Source organism: Balaenoptera ricei, chromosome 11, assembly GCF_028023285.1.
Source record: "Balaenoptera ricei isolate mBalRic1 chromosome 11, mBalRic1.hap2, whole genome shotgun sequence".
Classification (NCBI taxonomy): Eukaryota; Metazoa; Chordata; class Mammalia; order Artiodactyla; family Balaenopteridae; genus Balaenoptera; species Balaenoptera ricei.
This window is the reverse complement of record NC_082649.1, coordinates 29,632,621-29,653,558: the sequence shown is the minus strand read 5'-3', so window position 1 is coordinate 29,653,558 and position 20,938 is coordinate 29,632,621. Positions and strand designations below refer to the sequence as shown.

General features: G+C 42.7%; 1 protein-coding gene across 7 annotated transcripts in view; it reads right to left on the bottom strand.

Annotated features, from left to right (window-relative positions):
- The window catches only part of ADGRF5 (adhesion G protein-coupled receptor F5), a 109,983-nt gene that overhangs the window by 44,103 nt on the left and 44,942 nt on the right, over positions 1-20,938 (bottom strand). For all 7 annotated transcript variants that reach the window (XM_059938549.1, XM_059938546.1, XM_059938547.1 and 4 more), the window contains exons 2-3: positions 13,676-13,801; positions 1,795-1,849 (exon numbers count right to left, since the gene is read on the bottom strand). In XM_059938549.1, coding sequence (XP_059794532.1) covers positions 1,795-1,849; positions 13,676-13,801 — 181 coding nt within the window. The remainder of the gene's footprint in view (positions 1-1,794; positions 1,850-13,675; positions 13,802-20,938) is intronic.

Here is a 20,938-nt window from a genome sequence, read left to right as displayed (position 1 = left end):
GTTTCCTCTCTGAGGGCTAACCTCTCATGCTGTCACCAAAGATCATAAATAGCTAGGCCAGGAAGTGCAGAAAGATGTTATTTTTCCAGGTGTAGGTCACCAACTGGTCCTGAGGCAGGTGGCAGCCTGAGCCCTAGAAGAAGCTGGCAGAACCTGGAGCTGGAACTTAAGTGGTTTGATTTTAAGAAGAAAAGTCTTTCAAAATACTGAGTGGGGACATCTCTGGTCCTGTTCCTGTCATGGGGGTGGGAGGGTTCAAGGGGTTTTCAGGGAGGGGGTAGAGGTGATAATGTTTGTTTTAAAGCAAAGGAAGTACAGTCTGTGCTGTAGATCACTTTAGGGAAGGAGAGGAGGGCAAGTGAGGATCCCATAGGGATATAAAACAGGGTTAAAATAGAAAAAATAAGGGAAGGAAGGGAAGGAGAGAGGACCAATGGTATGAACTTGCGGTGAGCATTTCAAAAGCTTAATACAATATGGTTGAATTCTCATTTCACGCACGGGGCTGCAGGCGGATCTTGTTATGGCCCTGTAAAGGGCTCTACCTGACGCCTTTATCCTGCCCTCGGGGCAAGCCTGCTCCCTCTGGCAGCCTAAAGTCTCTTTTAGACCACCAGACTGAACAGACCAAGTCCCAACATGCCTGGAAAAGGATTCAGTCCCAATGTTACAAGTGAAGAAGTTTCTAGAAGGTTGGTCCAGCCACGAAGCCAGCAGACTCTTAGCAAAAAGGAACATATCCTCTGAACTCACACAGGGGCAGCTATGACAGAGACTCTTTATTTGTTCACTCATCTTTAGGGACACTGGGCTACACGCCAGGCTGCAGAGAGGAAGAGGGTTCAAGGGAGCTCGTGTCTCCTGGGAGTGGCAAACAGGAAGCAAAAGAATTACAATGCATTGGGATAAATGTTGGGCTACGAGGATGTATTGTGGGTAATGGGAACCCAGGAGAACAGCCCTTCCCTGTCTGGGGAATTGATGGAAGACCTTCCAGGGCAGGAGCCCATGGGAATTGAGTCCCCCAGACAAGCAAAGGGGGGGGGGGGGGTGGATACTGACTCTGTGAAAAGCAGCAGAAGGAGAGTGAATGGGTAAAGCACATAGGGTCCAGTGAGCGGATAATCAGATTTTATCTCCAAGGCAATTGGCAGCCCTTGAAGGATTTTCTGCAGGGAAATGAGAAAATCAGCTTGATGCTTTTGCAAGGTTGCTGTGATGGAAGAAGGAGCTGGTCCTTGGAAAATGCAGCCTCCAGATGTACCCACCTGCTCATGGTCCCACACGAGGGAGGGGACACTGAGGACCGGCATGCAGGTCCTCACAGCTCACAGCCCAACCCTCCAAAGGGCAGAGCCCTGTGTTTTCCAGACAGCTTCTTTGGAATTCAGTGGCAGAAAAGGACTTGGGTCTAGCGATTCAATTGATCCACAAAATAAAGTGCTGAGTGAGAGGAGACAAGGTTAAAAGAAAAGAAAAAAGGCAAGGCTGCTGGGCTGAGAAGAGAGAAGCAGGCTTTTTGGTGGTGGCGGAGGGCAGCTGAAGGAAGGGGCCTCGGGGAAATCTTCAGGCTCTGAGGAGAGGTGATGGGAGAGGACACGAGCCTTGAATGTGCTGATAAGATCCCTTTAATGTCATTTGATAGAGAATGGAGTTCCTTTGCAGTTACTTCTAGAAATTGAACCCTGAGATGCTCAGAGACTGAATTATGTGGATCCCAGTGTTTCAAAAAGTTACAACAAATGTCATTTGATGGGATTTACTAGAAAAATGGCCAAGCAAAGGGTTACATACCAGCTCGTTTTTGCCTTACTGGGTCCTCCCCTGCTAGTTCGTGTTCACGGAGAAGCTGAAAGAACATTTTAGAAAATAGTCAGTGAATGTTAGAGACGTCTTTTCACGATGGTTCTCTGTTCACGTGCCCCGGGATGTTCAAGCTGAGGGTAGGGCTGCAGATTCTGGGTCAGCACCTTGTGCCCCGGGGATGGCGGGCAACCGGTGATTGAAGGGTCAGGGAAATGAAATGGATTCGTCTCTGTGGTATGATCTGGGCATCGACTTTTTATAGACCAGTCTCTAGATGCAGGAGCGGAAGAAATCAGCCTATCTGAGTTTCTCAGAGTTCCTGCAGCCTGAGGCTTGTCAAGAAATATAAATGGTGCTGTCCTCCACTGTACTGAGACATGAACCCTGAGTCATTCGCATGACCTTTTAGACGAGTCTCACGACCTCTCCTCCACACTCAGCCTGTCCCCATCCCAATATTTCTGCAACATTAGGGCTGTTTAGATTGTGCACACTTAGAAATTATTTTCTCCTCCTCTGGCCCTTTTTCTCCTAGATGGTTCGATGGTTGCCTTCTGAGGCAGGGGCTTTGAGAGCCAGCTCTAGAGCCAGAATGCCTGGGTACAGGCCCTTACTAGCTACGCGACCTTGAGGAAGTTACTTGTCCTCTCTGAGCCTCAGTTTTCTTTTCTGTAAAATGGAATAATAATAGTGCTGACCTGATAGAATTGTTATGAGAAATAAGCCAACCACAACGTGGAACATAGTAAACTCTTAATAAATGTTAGATCATATAGTACAATAATTAAGCATAAGGACTCTGCAGAAATTGAATTCAAATCCTAACTCTGCCATAAAATGGCTGTGTGACCTTGGGCAAGTTACTTAACCTCTCAGTGCCTCAGTACTCACATAAAGTAAAGGGATAAAAATAGCTTACCTCATGAGGTTGTTGTGAGGATCAAATGATTAATCAATGTAAAACACTAGAATAGTTTTGGTGACAGAGTAAGTGCTATTCTGGGACAGGGCATCACGCTGTTCTGGGGGCACCATTCACATGGACCCCCCCTATTTGCATACTGCTACTTGCTTCATCTCCATAAAGCTCATCTACTGTCATCATGTGGCTTCTTTGTTTAAGAACTGACATTGATTGGCTTTGCTGCTGAGTTCACTGCCAGCTCCGTAGCTTATAACCTTACCTTGACCTGATATGGGGCTCCTAGCTCATCCCTGCCTCCAAGTGAATTTTCCTGTGATGTGTTTCCCAATCCAAACTTCCTTAAGTCTCAGTAGAAGAGCCAAATAACCCCTGCCCTCCAGGGTGTGTGCTTTACCATGAACCCCACACACCAATGAACACCACCCGAGAGACAGCTCGCTCTGCCATCTGTGGTCTCTATCATTTTTTCCTAGTTATCTCACATCATAATGATAACAAAAATAATAATTCCTAAGACTTCTTCAACACCCTGTGCCAGGCACTGTTAAGAACTTGGAGTGTGCTTATTTATTTAATCCTCATGACAATCTAAGGCGTAGATACCGTTATTATCTGCATTTCACGGATGAGAAAACACAGGCGCAGAGAGGTCAAATAACTTGCCTAAGGTCACACAGCCTTGAAATGGCAGAATCAGGACTCAAACCCAGCTAGCCTGCATCCTAAGTTTGCGCTTATCCACGTAGGCATCGCATTGTCTTATCAGGAGATACCCCGGAAACTGTGGGGGAACTGGGTTCCTCTCGATGACCCGGTATCTCTTAACTAGTGCCTTTTCTCTTTCTTTCTCTGTTGTCTCCTCCACCCCCTCCTTCTTTTCAACGACTAGTATTCACATCCACAGGAACTGTGGAGGGACCTGAGAGTTCACAAATGTTCTTGAAGAAATGAACAGAGGAATGATGGCTGACAATTAGAATTTCCAAAGCCCAGGGTGCTGCTTCGTTGGCAGTGAGATTATTTCAGGTCTACCGAAATGTGCAGAAGCCAAGAAATAACAGAGGCAATGTACGGGGCTGGTTCCTGCGCGGCTTGCCCTAGAGGCTTCTCTGGCTCTGTGCCTGGGCAGAAGGAAAGGTTCTTCCACTGCCTTGCTGCCTCCGTCCTCCCTGGGGCTTGGGGGTGGGGAAGGGGAGCCACCAGGGAGCTTCCTCTGTCCACTCTTCATGGCTTGTTGCTGGGGAACTCAGCCCAGGAGAAGGTGACTACTGGTGGTCACCTTTGGGAAGCTCTCCCAAGCTGAGATTTCATTTCTCCCATTTTCCAGGGGTGCTAAAAAATTAAGGACTTGCTGCCGGCGGTTGTGGGTTAAAATCAAGGTACATTTCAATCCTCTCGTGCAGAGCATTTCAAATCTTTGTGAGCATTAAGGATCACCTCCCTCCCTCCCCTAATCCGACTTAGCAGGTCTAGAATCGGGTGAAGAAAACTGCTTTTTTAGGGGCTTCCCTGGTGGCGCAGTGGTTAAGAATCCACCTGCCAATGCAGGAGACACAGGTTCGAGCCCTGGTCCGGGAAGATCCCACATGCCACAGAACAACGAAGCCCGTGCACCACAACTACTGAGCCTGAGCTCTAGAGCCCACGGGCCACAACTACTGAGCCCGCGTGCTACGACTGAAGCCCCCTCGCCTGGAGCCCGTGCTCTGCAATAAGAAGCCTGTGCACTGCAACGAAGAGTAGCCCCCACTCGCCACAACTAGAGAAAGCCCGCGAGCAGCAACGAAGACCCAACGCAGCCAAAAATAAATACATAAATTATTTAATTTTTAAAAAACTACCATACGGTCCATTTGATGGATAAATGGATCAACAAAGTAGGATATACATAGAATGGATCCATATTCAGACTTAAGAAAGGAAAGAAATTGTGATGCATACTACAACATAGATATATTTTTAGGACATTATTCTAAGTGAAATAAGGCAGTCATGAAAAGACAAATACTGTATGATTCCACTTGTATGAGGTACTTGGAGTAGCCAAAATCACGGAGACAGAAAGTAGAACAGTGAGTTCCAGGAACTAGGGGGTGCAGAGCTAGGGAGGTATTGTTTACTGGATACAGAGTTTCAGTTTTGCAAGATGGTTCTGCAGATTGGCTGCACAAAAAAGTGAATATATTTAACACTACTGAACTATACGCTTAAAAATGGTGACGATGGTAAATTTTGTATTTACCACAGTTTTTTTTAAAAGCTCATCACCCCATGTTGCTTTTAAAATGGTAGAAGTGGGAGCTGAGTGGCAGCTTAGGGCAGCATGAGCTGATAAGGCAGGTTCAAGGGCACCTCTCCAAAGGAGGTCTTCAGCCTCTAGGCTGGATGAAGATATTATATCTTGAAGGCAGATCTAGGGGGGACAATTGGGGCCTTTTGGCATGGTGGTGGGAGCTTTCAGGAAGACAAATTTAAAGTTCCACCCGCAGTCCTGGGAGGCCTATCCCCTGATCAGCCTGGGCCACGAGGCAGATGGAGGGGCTTTGTTAAGGATGCTGTGATGAGGGCCGAGCTGGCCCAGTGGGAGGGCACTGCTGCAGCTAGGAACACTGGGAAACTCTGGAACAGAGGTAAGGCTGACCCCATTGCTGAGATCACTTCAGGCTCCAGCTTTCTCCCCACATGCTTGGGGTAAGTAGAGCTCTGTACTGACCGTGCAAACTCACAGGAAAAGTAATGTTTCCCTCCTCTATTTATAAGAGCAAGCTGCTGCATATGATTGCATGGGCTGTATCTTGCATATCGGAGTTTGGAAGAAGACATACAAAGTATACCTCCCAAGAGAAATAAAAAAGACAAAACCTAGGTCCAAATAAAGAAAGACACAAAAACAGAAGAGAGGAAGGAAATGCATAAACTCATAAAACAACATCCTGAAAGTAAGAGCAAGCATTTTAAATATGACATCAAATGTGAATAAATTATACTCCCCAAATCACAGTCAGATTAAAAAAAAAAAGAACCTCAAACATTCCTTGTTTATAAGAGAACCAGTAAAACAAAGGAATATACTGAAAGCTAAACAAAAAATAAAGAACAAAGATCAGGCAAACACAAATAAAAAACAGAACTGACCATTGGAATATAAGACAAAGAATTAAAATTGAAAAGTACCAAGCAGGGCAAAAAGAGACATTTTATCATGGTAAACTCTACCAGCGAAGCTCTAAAAATAGTGACAGACTGGATAAAGTAGCACTAAAGTATTTTAAAAAGTCAGTAGAAAAAAATACTATTACAAGAGGAGAAATCATAATAGCAAACACCGATAGAGCCTTTTTAAAAATGTATCAGGCACAGGGAGTTTACTGGATCAGTGGATGGAGGGCGGTCAGGACTCATATTTCTTTTCTTTTTTTCCGAATGCCTGTTGGAGAAAATCTCATGTAACCTGTGTGAGTCAGTCGTGAGTGTTTCTGCTTCTGGAAGAATACGTCTGTGACTATATTCGAGTGTATCAGATAAAGGGACCCTGCATTTTACCCTCTCCGGAAAATAAACTTCCAGACTCCTGCCAGAGTGGAGGAAGGGCAGCTTGCCCAAGTACATGGCATGCGAGAGGGGATATAGGGACCCAACCACTTTTCCCACATCCTTCAACCGGTCTCCTTGTATCAGCATTCTCTTCATGCCCCACTTTCAGACGGGTTTCATCAATTCTTGGACTTTTTTTTTTTTTTAATATTTATTTATTTATTTTTGGCTGTGTTGGGTCTTCGTTTCTGTGCGAGGGCTTTCTCTAGTTGTGGCAAGTGGGGGCCACTCTTCATCACGGTGCGCGGACCTCTCACTCTTCATTGCGGTGCACGGGCCTCTCACTATTGTGGCCTCTCTTGTTGTGGAGCACAGGCTCCAGACACGCAGGCTCAGTAGTTATGGCTCGCTCAGTAGTTGTGGCTCACGGGCCTAGTTGCTCCACAGCATGTGGGATCTTCCCAGACCAGGGCTTGAACCCGTGTCCCCTGCATTGGCAGGCAGATTCTCAACCGCTGCGCCACCAGGGAAGCCCAATTCTTGGACATTTTGATGAATATTAAGCTAGCTTTCTCCACTGTTGGCTTAAGATTCAGCTTTCTTGAGTTTTCCAATCTGATTGCCAGTTGACTACTTGTCTTCTTGTCTCCAAAATTCTGTTTGATAATTTCCTTTTCTGCTCCATCATTATACTTTTACTTTTATTGATGCTGCATCAGATTTTAAGAGGAGTGTGTTCAACATTATTTTGTTGACCAAGCATATTCCTGGCTCTGCTCACTGCTACTGAAAAGATTTACCACAAAAAAAAAAAACTATATTATCGGGACTACGGGAGGCCTCACACCAAAGAGTACTTCCCAGAACTTCTGCTGCCAGTGTCATTGTCCCCGCAGTGAGCCACAGCCATGCCCCGCCTCTGCAGGAGACCCTCCAACACTAGCAGCTGTGTGACTGGCTGAATCACAGATGGGAAGTAGAGCTGTGGGAAATCAGAAGAATTAAAAACTGTGTGGCTGACAGGGTCTTGGTGCTCCGGCCAGATGTCAGGCCTGAGCCTCTGAGGTGGGAGAGCTGAGCTCAGGACATTGGTCCACCAGAGACCTCCCGGCCCCACGTAATATTAATTGTTGAAAGCTCTCCCAGAGACCTCCGTCTCAACGCTAAGACCCAGCTCCAATCAACGACCAGCAAGCTCCAGTGCTGGACTCCCCATGCCAAACAACTAGCAAGACAGGAACACAACCCCACCCATTAGCAGAGAGGCTGCCTAAAATCATACTAAGTTCCCAAACACCCCAAAACACCCCACCGGACATGGTCCTGCCCACCAGAAAGACAGGATCCAGCCTCATCCACCAGAACACAGGCACAAGTCCCCTCCACCAGGAAGCCTACACAAGCCACTGAACCAACCTTAGCCACTGGAGGCAGACACCAAAAACAACGGGAACTACTAACGTGCAGCCTGCGAAAAGGAGACCCCAAACACAGTAAGTTAAGCAAAATGAGAAGACAGAAAAACACACAGCAGATGAAGGAGTAGGGTCAAAACACACCAGACCTAACAAATGAAGAGGAAATAGGTAGTCTACCTGAAAAAGAATCCAGAGTAATGATAGTAAAGATGATCCAAAATCTTAGAAATAGAATGGAGAAAATACAAGAAACGTGTAACAAAGACCTAGAAGAACTAAAGAGCAAACAAACAATGATGAAAAACACAGTAAATGAAATTAAAAATTCTCTAGAAGGAATCAATAGCAGAATAACTGAGGCAGAAGAACGGATAAGGGACCTGGAAGATAAAATAGTGGAAATAACTACCGCAGAGCAGAATAAAGAAAAAAAAAAATGAAAAGAATTGAGGACAGTCTCAGAGACCCCTGGGACAACATTAAACGCACCAACATTTGAATTATGTTGGAGTCTCAGAAGAAGAAGAGAAAAAGAAAGGAACTGAGAAAATATTTGAAGAGATTATAGTTGAAAACTTCCCTAATACAGGAAAGGAAATAATCAAGTCCAGGAAACTCAGAGAGTCCCATACAGGATAAATCCAAGGAGAAACACTCCAAGACACATATTAATCAAACTATCAAAAATTACGTACAAGGAAAAATATTAAAAAGCAGCAAGGGAAAAGCAACAAATAACATACACGGGAATCCCCATAAAGTTAACAGCTGATCTTTCAGCATAAACTCTGCAAGCCAGAAGGGACTGGCAGGACATATTTAAAGTGATGAAAGGGAGAAACCTACAACCAAGATTACTCTACTCAGCAAGGATCTCATTCAGATTTGATGGATAAATTAAAATCTTTACAGACAAGCAAAAGCTAAGAGAATTCAGCACCACCAAACCAGCTTTATAACAACTGCTAAAGGAACTTCTCTAGGCAGGAAATACAAGAGGAGGAAAAGACCTACAATAACAAACACAAAACAATTAAGAAAATGGTAATAGGAACATACATATCGATAATTACCTTAAATGTATATGGATTAAATGCTCCAACCAAAAGACGTAGACTGGCTGAATGGATACAAAAACAAGACCCGCATATATGCTGTCTACAAGAGACCCACTTCAGACCTAGGGATGCATACAGACTGAAAGCAAGGGGGCGGAAAAAGATATTCCATGCAAATGGAAATCAAAACTAAGCTGGAGTAGCAATTCTCATATCAGACAGAATAGACTTTAAAATAAAGACTATTACAAGAGACAAAGAAGGACATTACATAATGATCAAGGGATCAATCCAAGAAGAAGATATAACAATTGTAAATATTTATGCACCCAACAGAGGAGCACCTCAATACATAAAGCAAATGCTAACAGCCATAAAAGGGGAAACTGACAGAAACACAATAATAGTAGGAGACTTTAACACCCCACTTTACCAATGGACAGATCATCCAAAATGAAAATAAATAAGGAAACACAAGCTTTAAATGACACATTAAACAAGATGGACTTAACTGATATTTATAGGACATTCCATCCAAAAACAACAGAATACACTTTCTTCTCAAGTGTTCATGGAACATTCTCCAGGATAGATCATATCTTGGGTCACAAATCAAGCCTTGGTAAATTTAAGAAAATTGAAATTGTATCAAGTATCTTCTCTGACCACAACGCTATGAGACTAGATATCAATTACAGGAAAAAAAACTGTAAAAAATACAAACCCATGGAGGCTAAACAATATGTTATGAAATAACCAAGAGATCAATGAAGAAATCAAAGAGGAAATCAAAAAGTACCTAGAAACAAATGACAATGAAAACACGACGACCCAAAACCTATGGGATGCATCAAAAGCAGTTCTAAGAGGGAAGTTTATAGCATTACAATCCTACCTCAAGAAACAAGAAACATCTCAAATAAACAACGTAACATTACAACTAAAGCAATTAGAGAAAAAAGAACAACAACAAAAAAAACCCCAAAGTTAGCAGAAGGAAAGAAATCATACAGATCAGAGCAGAAATAAATGAAATAGAAACAAAGAAAACAATAGCAAAGATCAATAAAACTAAAAGCTTTTAGTTCTTTGAGAAGATAAACAAAATTGATAAACCATTAGCCAGACTCATCAAGAAAAAAAGGGAGGACTCAAATCAATAGAATTAGAAATGAAAAAGGAGAAGTAACAACTGACACTGTAGAAATACAAAGGATCATGAGAGATTACTGCAAGCAACTATATGCCAATAAAATGGACAACCTGGAAGAAATGGACAAATTCTTAGAAAAGCACAACCTTCCGAGACTGAACCAGAAAGAAATAGAAAATATAAACAGACCAATCACAAGCAATGAAATTGAGACTGTGATTAAAAATCTTCCAACAAACAAAAGTCCAGGACCAGATGGCTTCACAGGTGAATTCTATCAAACATTTAGAGAAGAGCTAACACCTATCCTTTTCTAACTCTTCCAAAATATAGCAGAGGGAGGAACACTCCCAAACTCATTCTACGAGGCCACCATCACCCTGACACCAAAACCAGACAAAGATGTCACAAAGAAAGAAAACTACAGGCCAATATCACTGATCAACACAGATGCAAAAATCCTCAACAAAATACTAGTGAACAGAATCCAACAGCACATAAAAAGGATCATACACCATGATCAAGTGGGGTTTATCCCAGGAATGCAGGGATTCTTCAATATACGCAAATCAATCAATGTGATACACCATATTAACAAATTGAAGGAGAAAAACCATATGATCATCTCAATAGATGCAGAGAAAGCTTTCGACAAAATTCAACACCCATTTATGATAAAAACTCTCCAGAAAGTAGGCATAGAGGGAACTTACCTTAACATAATAAGGGCCATAAATGACAAACGCACAGCCAACATCACTCTCAATGGTGAAAAACTGAAATCATTTGCACTAAGATCAGGAAGAAGACAAGGTCGCCCACTCTCACCACTATTATTCAACATACTTTTGGAAGTTTTAGCCACAGCAATCAGAGCACAAAAAGAAATAAAAGGAATACAAATTGGAAAAGAAGAAGTAAAACTGTCACTGTTTGCAGATGACATGATACTATACATAGAGAATTCTAAAGATGTTACCAGAAAACTACTAGAGCTAATCAATGAATCTGGTAAAGTAGTAGGATACAAAATTAATGCACAGAAATCTCTTGCATTTCTATACACTAATGATGAAAAATCTGAAAGAGAAATTAAGGAAACACATCCATTTACCATTGCAACAAAAAGAATAAAATACCTAAGAATAAACCTACCTAAGGAGACAGAAGACCTTTATGCAGAAAACTATAAGACACTGATGAAAGAAATTAAAGATGATACAAACAGATGGAGAGATGTACCATGTTCTTGGATTGGAAGAATCAACATTGTGAAAATGACTCTACTACCCAAAGCAATCTACAGATTCAATGCAATCCCTATCAAACTACCAATGGCATTTTTCACAAAACTAGAACAAAACATTTCACAATTTGTATGGAAACCCAAAAGACCCCGAATAGCCAAAGCAATCTTGAGAAGGAAAAACAGAGCTGGAGGAATCAGGCTCCCTGACTTCAGACTATACTACAAAGCTACAGTAATCCAGATAGTATGGTACTGGCACAAAAACAGAAATATAGATCAATGGAACAGGATAGAAAGCCCAGAGATAAACCCACGCACCTATGGTCACCTTATCTTTGATAAAGGAGGCAAGAATATACAATGGAGAAAAGACAGTCTCTTCAATAAGTGGTGCTAGGAAAAATGGACAGCTACATGTAAAAGAATGAAATTAGAACACTTCTTAACACCATACACAAAAATAAACTCAAAATGGATTAGAGACCTAAATGTAAGACCAGACACTATAAAACTCTTAGAGGAAAACATAGGCAGAACACTCTATGACATAAATCACAGCAAGATCCTTTTTGATCCACCTCCTAGAGAAATGGAAATAAAAACAAAAATAAACAAATGGGACCTAATGAAACTTAAAAGCTTTGGCACAGCAAAGGAAACCATAAACCAGATGAAAAGACAACCCTCAGAATGGGAGAAAACATTTGAAAATGAAGTAACTGACAAAGGGTTAGTCTCCAAAATATACAAGCAGCTCATGCAGCTCAATATCACAAAAACAAACAACCCAGCCTGAAAATGGGCAGAAGACCTAAATAGACGTTTCTCCAAAGAAGATATACAGATTACCAACAAACACGTGAAAGGATGCTCAACATCACTAATCATTAGAGAAATGCAAATCAAAATTACAATGAGGTATCACCTCACACCGGTCAGAATGGCCATCATCAAAAAATCTACAAACAATAAATGCTGGAGAGGGTGTGGAGAAAAGAGAACCCTCTTGCACTGCTGATAGGAATGTAAATTGATACAGCCACTATAGAGAACAGTATGGAGGTTCCTTAAAAAACTAAAAATAGAACTACCATATGACCCAGCAATCCCACTACTGGGCATATACCCTGAGAAAACCATAACTCAAAAAGGGTCATGTACCACAATGTTCGTTGCAGCACTATTTACAACAGCCAGGACATGGAAGCAACCTAAGTGTCCATCGACAGATAAATGGATAAAGAAGATGTGGCACATATATACAATGGAATATTACTCAGCCATAAAAAGAAAGAAAATTGAGTTATTTATAGTGAGGTGGATGGACTTAGAGTCTGTCATACAGAGTGAAGTAAGTCAGAAAGAGAAAAACAAATACCATATGCTAACACGTATATATGGAATGTAAAAATAAATGGTTCTGAAGAAACTGGGGCAGGACAGGAATAAAGTTGCAGACATAGAGAATGGACTTGAGGACACAGGGAGGAGGAAGGGTAAGCTGGGATGAAGTGAGAAAGTGGCATGAATGTAAAATAGATAGCTAGTGGGAAGCAGCCGCATAGCACAGGGAGATCAGCTCGGTGCTTTGTGACCACCTAGAGGGGTGGGATAGGGAGGGTGGGACGGAGACACAAGAGGGAGGGGATATGGGGATATATGTGCACATATAGCTGACTCACTTTGTTGTACGGCAGAAACTAACACAACACTGTAAAGTAATTATACTCCAATAAAGATGTTAAAAAAAAGTATCAGGCACAGTTCTAAGGCATCTTATAAATATTAACTAATTTAATTCTCATAAAGATCAGTAAATCAATACTCTTATTTTCATCATTTTACAGATGAGAAAACTGAGACACAGAGAGAATCACATCAGTCTCGTGAGATTTCATAACCAGTAACACGCCCTGTCTCTGGTGCATGGAGTAACCTAAGGAAAGAAGATCCCAAGGATTCCCACAAGGAACAAGGGGGTACTTATCACCCTCTTGAGTTAAGCTAAACTCCCATTAACTTCCCAAAGGTAAACGACCTGGCTAATTTGTTAGCAAAAAGCTTGGATGATATCTATGGCCCTTTCAATTATATCAGTCTGTGATTATAACACAGACACAAATTAACACCTTTTGAAATGTGTTCTAGTCTGATGCTCATGTTCAAGTGAATCCTTTGAGAACATAGGTCCCACTCAGTCCTCAAACTCTGCTTTATAGGTGTTGTTGTCAGTTTCACAGGGTGGAGCTTCAGGCCTAGAAGTGGCAAATTCATTAAGGAGGGAAGCCAGGAGGATGTTCCCTTGACACTACCACTGATTTCAGAGTGTGGCAAGTTGTAGCCCAGTAGATACCTTAACATCCATTTATGTTCACCACCCCCTCACACCATTTGTGACATTTTCTCAAAGACCCTAAACATCTGTTTAAAGCAATTTCCGTCTGTGACATTCCCAGGAAATCAGAAAAATGTGACAGGGAAAATACAGCAGACATTTACTCACAGCAGACATTTACAGCAGGATTTACTCACCGAAGGATAAACAATAGACTCGAAATTCAAGTTCAGTGTAGCTTGGGAAGAAACAATCACAATAATCATGAAGCACAAAGTGGTTCTCCTCAGGGATTTCATGTCTTCAAGTTTGAGTTGCCTTGTCTGAAATGGAAATAAGATGGTTTAGAGATACAGTAATTCATTTATCAACCACAGAAAGAACTAGCAAACCCTGTCTCAAAGTTTGCACTACAAAAGGACCTTTTCAGTGAAGGGGAGAAAGGAAAGAGCATAAATACATCAACTGTAGAGAACAGTGTCTGCTCCAGACCCCGGGTGAGGGAAGGATGATTTTAGGAAGGATGGGGGTTGGGAGGGCTGGCGATGGTACCTGCAAACAGGACAAAGATGGCAGATGTTTGGGTACCTTTCCTAGAGACATAGAGAAGGAGAGAGAGAAGGAAAGAGAAAGGTGAAAGAGGAAAGAGAGGGAAAGCAAGAAAAAGGGAAAGACTACTCAGTACAAAATACTTTTAACCTTGTGGTTCAGTACACAGCATATGAACAAAAGGATTCAGAGAACAGTACTTCCCTTTGCTATGTGCAACACACTCTGATATTTTCAATTCTATTCTATTATCTTACACTATTTTTTTCTTTTAATTCTGGCAGTAAACCATTACATTGACTTTATGACCCACATTAATGGGCTATGACCCATTAGTATGAAAAATCCTGGACTTAGTCATAAAAATACAAGCTGTATTTTAGAGATTTTTAGAGTGTATAATATGGAATATTGATATATAATATATCTCAATATATTGATTTTTTATAGCTATCTCTTTGCAACGCTGGTAATGAAAACAAAGTTTTTCAGCGACCAGATTAATCATTGTTGCATTTGAAAGTTAGAGTATCACGTGGAATAATCCCACCTCTCATGGGTCTGAGGACCACGACACACTACTTTGTGTAGATCCCTTTCCTTACTGACATGTTTATGTCCATGTGTTTTTGTGAAAAGAATACTTGACTACGGAGATACGGGTTAGGATCCAGGATGACTACAAACTAATTGCATCCTTGACACTTCTCTGTATCCAGTTTGCTCATCTACTAAATGGGGATACTTAGACCTCCTCTAATTCTCTCACAGACTTCTCTGAGGCTCAGATGTGACTAAAAGCCATGCAGAGCTCCAGGGATGCCGGCTGCAATGGTTTCACCCTGACCTTAGTGGAATCCAGAGGGCAGCCATCAAGAAGGACAGCCCTTGGTCCAGGCGTTGCCGGGGGCACCAGGGGACCTGGCCCGGATAACACACGGAGAGATAGCCAAGACTTACATGCCAGGGAGGATTGTGTTTCAATCACCAGCTGTCGCTGCCTCCTTTTCCTCTTCCCCAGTGGAAAAGAAGGAAGAATAAGGCCCTGGAAAACTGACCCAATTTGCAGATCTGGCAATCAAATACATTTTTAAAATTCTACAACGCAACGGCTTTTGGAAAATGCTTTGCAATTTGGGTAACAGGAATATATATTTAAGACCAGATGCATCTACTGCAGGGAAAACATAACCACTCATTCCTTGTTGAAGGGAGTAGGCTTTTGTGAGCGTGGAGCAGGCTGATTTAGCCTGGGGAGAACAGCTGTTTTGGGGATGAATCGGGTATTTTGGAGGGAATTTAATCTTTTTAGGCATTGACTTAGTGCACTGTATTGGCTGGTTCCATTTTGAGGCAAGGAGACGAGAGTTGGTAACTGAATAGTTAATGAGCCTCCCTTAGTACGTGACAGCCACGGAGGGACTCAGGTATTAAAGGAATTCAAGCTGACTCCACATCTTTCTCTCATTTCCCAATGTTGGCCTTTGTCAGAGTTAGCAAGGATTATCTTGGTCATGATAATGACCAAATAAATGGTCACAACCTAAATGGTCATGTCTGTTCCTTTTGTATAATAGCCACTGGCCAATACTGTCCACTGTCCCCATCTTCCCCCAGCCTCCCTGGACATAGTTCTTGATGAAATTGACATCCTTTTCTCTGTTGACCTATTTTGTGGCCACAAAATCACAATTCAGTAGAAATACGGATGTTGGAAGGGCTGCACTGTGGGCAGGGGATGTTCTCTGGATACAGAAGAAAGATAACAGCTACATACAGTCATCAGTTACATGGTAAGGGTGAAGGGCGGGTCCTCCACTTGAAGGAAGAAGGCCATCATTTTGAGGGAGAGGTAATATGAAAAATATTTGACAACCAATATGGCGCGAGCCTGACCAATCTGAACAGTGATACCAGCTGAAGATCAGTTCAGTTTTTAGGGCTCCTGCTATGTTTGGGGAGAGCCTTCTGAAGACACACTATTCTCACCTATATCAATAATGTCTCAGTAACCGTCCAGCTGTTCTCGTCAGTGAGGAAGCTAGTGGAGGCTGTTTAACTTGGCTAACGGGGAAGAGAATCCAAATCCATCCAACGAAAAGCCCAGAGTAGCACCCCACGTCAAGGCAATATATCTTCAGTAGGGCCCCTTTAATTGTAAATCCCTGAGAAGTTTATATTTATTCCAAATTCCTGGAGTAAATGGCAGACCACAACTAAGAAACTCAGAGACAAGCAGAGGCAGAAAGGGAAAGAAAAATATCTGATGTCATTTCCAATTTCTTTCTCCTTTTAAATTATAAATTCTGGACACTGTCTACTAAAACTCACCAACCTATATGAGCCCGCTGTATCTTAGAAAAAGCTGGGAGATATGACCTCATGCTCAGTAGTAACCCTGGGGTGATGAGCAACTTCCTGGCTCCTCAGACTCTTGTTTTCCTGTCTGTGAAGTTAGAAGAGAGGGGGAGGGAAATCAAGCACCCTGACATCATATGTCTCATATGCTGGGAGGAAGTCGCCAAGATTCTCAGCATCACTGCACTTGGAGGATGAGGGTCTGCGTTCCTTGGAGCAGTCTTTAACAACATTCTCTTTTGGAGGGATGTGCACCAGGAACATTCATTGTGAAACTGACCTGAAACACATCAGGGAACAGTTCTCCCAAATCTTCGAAACAACCAGTGTTTCAAATCAACTGGTCTCCAGGAAACCCTTCATCAGCCCTGAGCTGCCGTGATTTGATCGAGGGGGTGGGAGGAGGAGTCAAGAGTCTTGTACACCTTGCAAGTTGAGAAGGCTGTTCTTGAAATGGCCACATCTGTGTGGTCTGATGACCCAATGTCATCATCAATTTATGATTCCAATCTCCGTATAAATAGGGCAATCGTGAGACTCGTTCTGGAAATGATTTCCTAAGCTCTACACAGCTCTGCCCTCCTGTGCTCTCTGGTGTTCTCGGCCCCTCTCCCCTGGGGACCCCAGCCTCGATACTCTCCTTGGCTCCTCCTGGGGAGAAGGAAGGCAAGAGGTGAAAGCAAGGCCACATTTGATCAGCCTCTGCCCAGGTGCCTCGTCCTTCCTGCAGTCCGGGGCTCTGCCCCTGGCTTGGTCCCTGAGCACAGCCCTTCCCCTTAACATTGCCTGGGTACCACCACCCTGGAAGGAAGTTCTCTGGAGTATCTGAGCATCATCTGCTTAAATGGTTCTTATCCCTGGCTGCACATCAGAACAAGTACCTGGGGAATTTCTCTTGTTTTTTTCTCCTCTTTTCATTGGTTGATTTGTTGTTTTAATATCATGCCAGACCAACTGAATTAGCATTTCTGGCAGGGTAGGGAGCTGAGCATCTGTATCTGTCCCAGCTGTTTCTGATGCAGAGGGAGGTTTGAGGTCTGCAGGTCCACGTTTTCAGCATCCCATTGCTCTATCCACACTCCTGTCACTTTCCATCACCAGCCTATAGTCCTCTGTCTACTAAAGAAACTACGTAGAAACAGAATCTTAAGGGGGATGCATTTAGGAGGCAGTCAATCAATGGTGGATGAATGAATGGTTCCATGGGAGTATGGACTCAAATGTGATCTACCCAATAGTTTTTGATGCAATTAAGCAGCCAAGTCTGTTATTTGAGGTTGTATTATATATCTCATGTAGAATCAATCATGGTGCACAATTATGAACCAACAAACAATGAGAACTTTCTGTAGGCCTAAATTCGTGCTACGCATTCATGAATTGACATGGTCCTTGTCCCTAGGAAGTTCTCAATCTCATCGGGAAGGCATGAAACAGAGACTGGAAGAAAAAATGTAAGCTTAAAAGACGCTATTTACTAAATGCCTACTAGGTACCAGGCACAGCCCTCAGTGCAATTAATATGTTCATTCATTTAATTTGCCTCTCACAATAAGCCTGTGAGGTAGGTGTTTTAATCCTAATTCATAGATGAGAACGTGAAGGCTCTCAGAGGGGTTACCGAACTGACCCAGGCCGCCCAGCTAGTAAGTAACAGAGTGACAATCGCCCCCAACTTGGCCTGTCTCCAAAGTGAGCTACAGTGTGAAGGGATGAGATGACTGGGGGAAGTTGGACAGGGGGAAGTTGGGTGAGTTTGGGAGTGACCGAGGTCGCCAGCCAGACCCTGAAGGATGGGCAATGTTTTAATGTATAACGGGGCAAGAAAAGAGAATCCCAGGCAAAGGAGAAGAGCATAAGCAGAGGCCCTTGTCTCTGTTTAAAGGGAACAAAGCAGCCCAAAGGGCGATGTTTAGCTGTCCCTTGAACTCCTTGTGGACGTTGCCTTGGTCAGCTTGTCCAATCACTGTGATGAAGGCTCGGCCATGGTCCCTGGGAGTGCATTGCTCTCCTGAGCAATCACCATCAACAGAGAAGGCAGAGCTATTTTTCGCTCTGACTTGGAAAGGAAATGAATGTAATGACATTAGGGGTCCAGTGATTCTCTCCTTCCTATAATAGACTGTAGTGGAAAGAGCACTAGCTTTGATGCAAAACGGGCCTATGTTCTGATTCCAGCTCCATCACTTAGTAACTGTTGATGAGACGCTTAGCCCCGTGGAGCCTCAGTTTCCTGATGTGAATAATGGGGATCACGGTACCTGCTTTGCAGCATTGTTGTAAAGATTAGAGACCATGTCCACGAAGCACAAAAAGTCTGGTCACAGCTGAATTTGTTAAGGGCTGAATTGTGTCCTCCAAAATTAATATGTTGAATTCCAACCCCCCAGCAGCTCAGAATGTGACCTTATTTGGAGACAGGGTCTTTAAAGAGGTCATTGCATCAAAATGAGGTCATATGGGTGGGGCCCTAATCCAATATGACCAGTGACCATATAAGAGGAGGAGATTAGGACACAGACCCATGCAGAGGAATGACCACATGAAGACACCAGAGGAAGACAGCATCTACAAGCCAAGGAGAGAGGCTTCTGAAGAAACCAATTCTGCCAACATTGGTTGGCAGAATTACCAACCAATGGCAATTGGTTGATTTCGGACCTCCAAGCTCCAGAATTGTGAGAAAATAAATTTCTGTTGTTTAAGCTATCCAATCTGTAGGACTTTATTACAGTGCTCCTAGCAAACTAATACAGAATTCAATAAAAATGATACCTCTTTTTATTTTTTATCACTCAAAAAGTGTGAGTGTGGCCCTCTGGTCTGCTGCCCAGTATTTACTATTTATTCTGGGAATGTTTTTTATGAAAATTGAAAAATGGATTATTGGTGTGTCTGAATAGAGCATAAAACATACACAGTTTAAAACTGAAAGACAAATGAGAATTCATCTCTAGTTCAAGCACTCTTGCCAGCCCTCTACAAATACACACACACACACACACACACACACACACTAACACACACTAACACACACACACACACCTCTTAGTTTTTTAGATGAGAAAACTAGGGCTTGGTAAGGGCTATGTGTCTCAAGGGCAGCTAGGCGTTGAGTCAGTCAAGACTGAAGAGCTCAACCAAGGATTCTTAAAATTCTATCAATAGATAATAATGTTGTCCTACAGTCAGACAAGTTGTTTGTGATAGGATGGTGGAGAATAATTATCAGCAATGATGATGGTGATGATGCTGATGGTGATGATGATGCTGATGGTGATGATGATGGTGATGATGGTGATGATGATGGTGATGATGATGGTAATGCTGATGGTGACAGATCCCTGTCATTTACTGGATCTGTTTCAGGCATGGTGCTAAACTCTCTCCAAGGATTATGTCATTTAACCCTCTCAATGATCCTATGATACCACTAAATTATCCCTAATTATTCCATATTCAAAAATGGAAATGGAAGGTTAGAAGGATGAGTAGCTCACCAAGATTGCACAGTTGATATGTGGTAGTGACAAAATTATAAATTTTGCAATCTATTCCATTGGGAAAAGGTACCATTTGGCCTATGAGATCTTCTCAGTGGGATATCAATGAGAATAAATGAAAAACTTTCTCTATATGGACCTTAGACCAGGCAACTGAATTCTAGCCTCACTTTGGCACTGATTGGTTTGTGAACTGGGGCAAGTCACTTCACCTCTCTGAGTCTCAGTTTTCTTTTCAGCAAAGCCAGGGAGCTGATGTCCCCTGGTGATTTCAAATTTGGGGTCGAGGAATTGGCCTCTGAAGGTGCCAATACTGTTCAAAGAGTCTAAAATTTCTCACAATTATTTCAAATCCATTGTAACCTCACTTAGGCTTCTGAGCCTAATCGAAACTATCTCTTGCACTTCTCTCTCCCATCTCTGGTTGACTACACAGTCCAGGCCTTCACTGCCCCTCACATGCACCACTGCGATGGCTGGATTCTTTTCCTCTCTGCCCATCACCTATGTAGATGCAAGATTGACCTTCTGGAAGTGCTCTTCTCATGTGTTACCTCTGTTCAGGTCCCAGTTGCTTTCGGAACAAAGGCAATGGCTTTTGCTGATGCTGAAGGCCCTAGTGACCTGGAGCTGGCTTATTTCATAAGCATCTATCATATTTTCACTACTGTAGCTGGTTGCTTTTTCATAATTTAAAATAGTGCAAGAGATTTCCCAGTGTTCATGCAGAAGTAATAATATGAACATTAATCTTTAAGACTTAATCCTGGGAGTGGGGAAGGGTAGTTATTATGGTCAAACTATCTTTCAGTGTTTGGCAAAACCAAAGTAATCCTGTCATCATTTACTTGGTTTCTTGATCTCCCTTTTTTTTCCTGCCCCTTCACCTCAACATAATCACCACAGATTCAAATTCTATCCACCCTTTAATGCTCAGGCAAACGACTGTCTCCTGGTTGGAGATTCCCTGCTCTGTTCAGCTATAAATGGGAGGTCAGGACTTGTGAATATGGTGGGCACATAAAACTCAAGATGTTTGGTTAAAAAGTG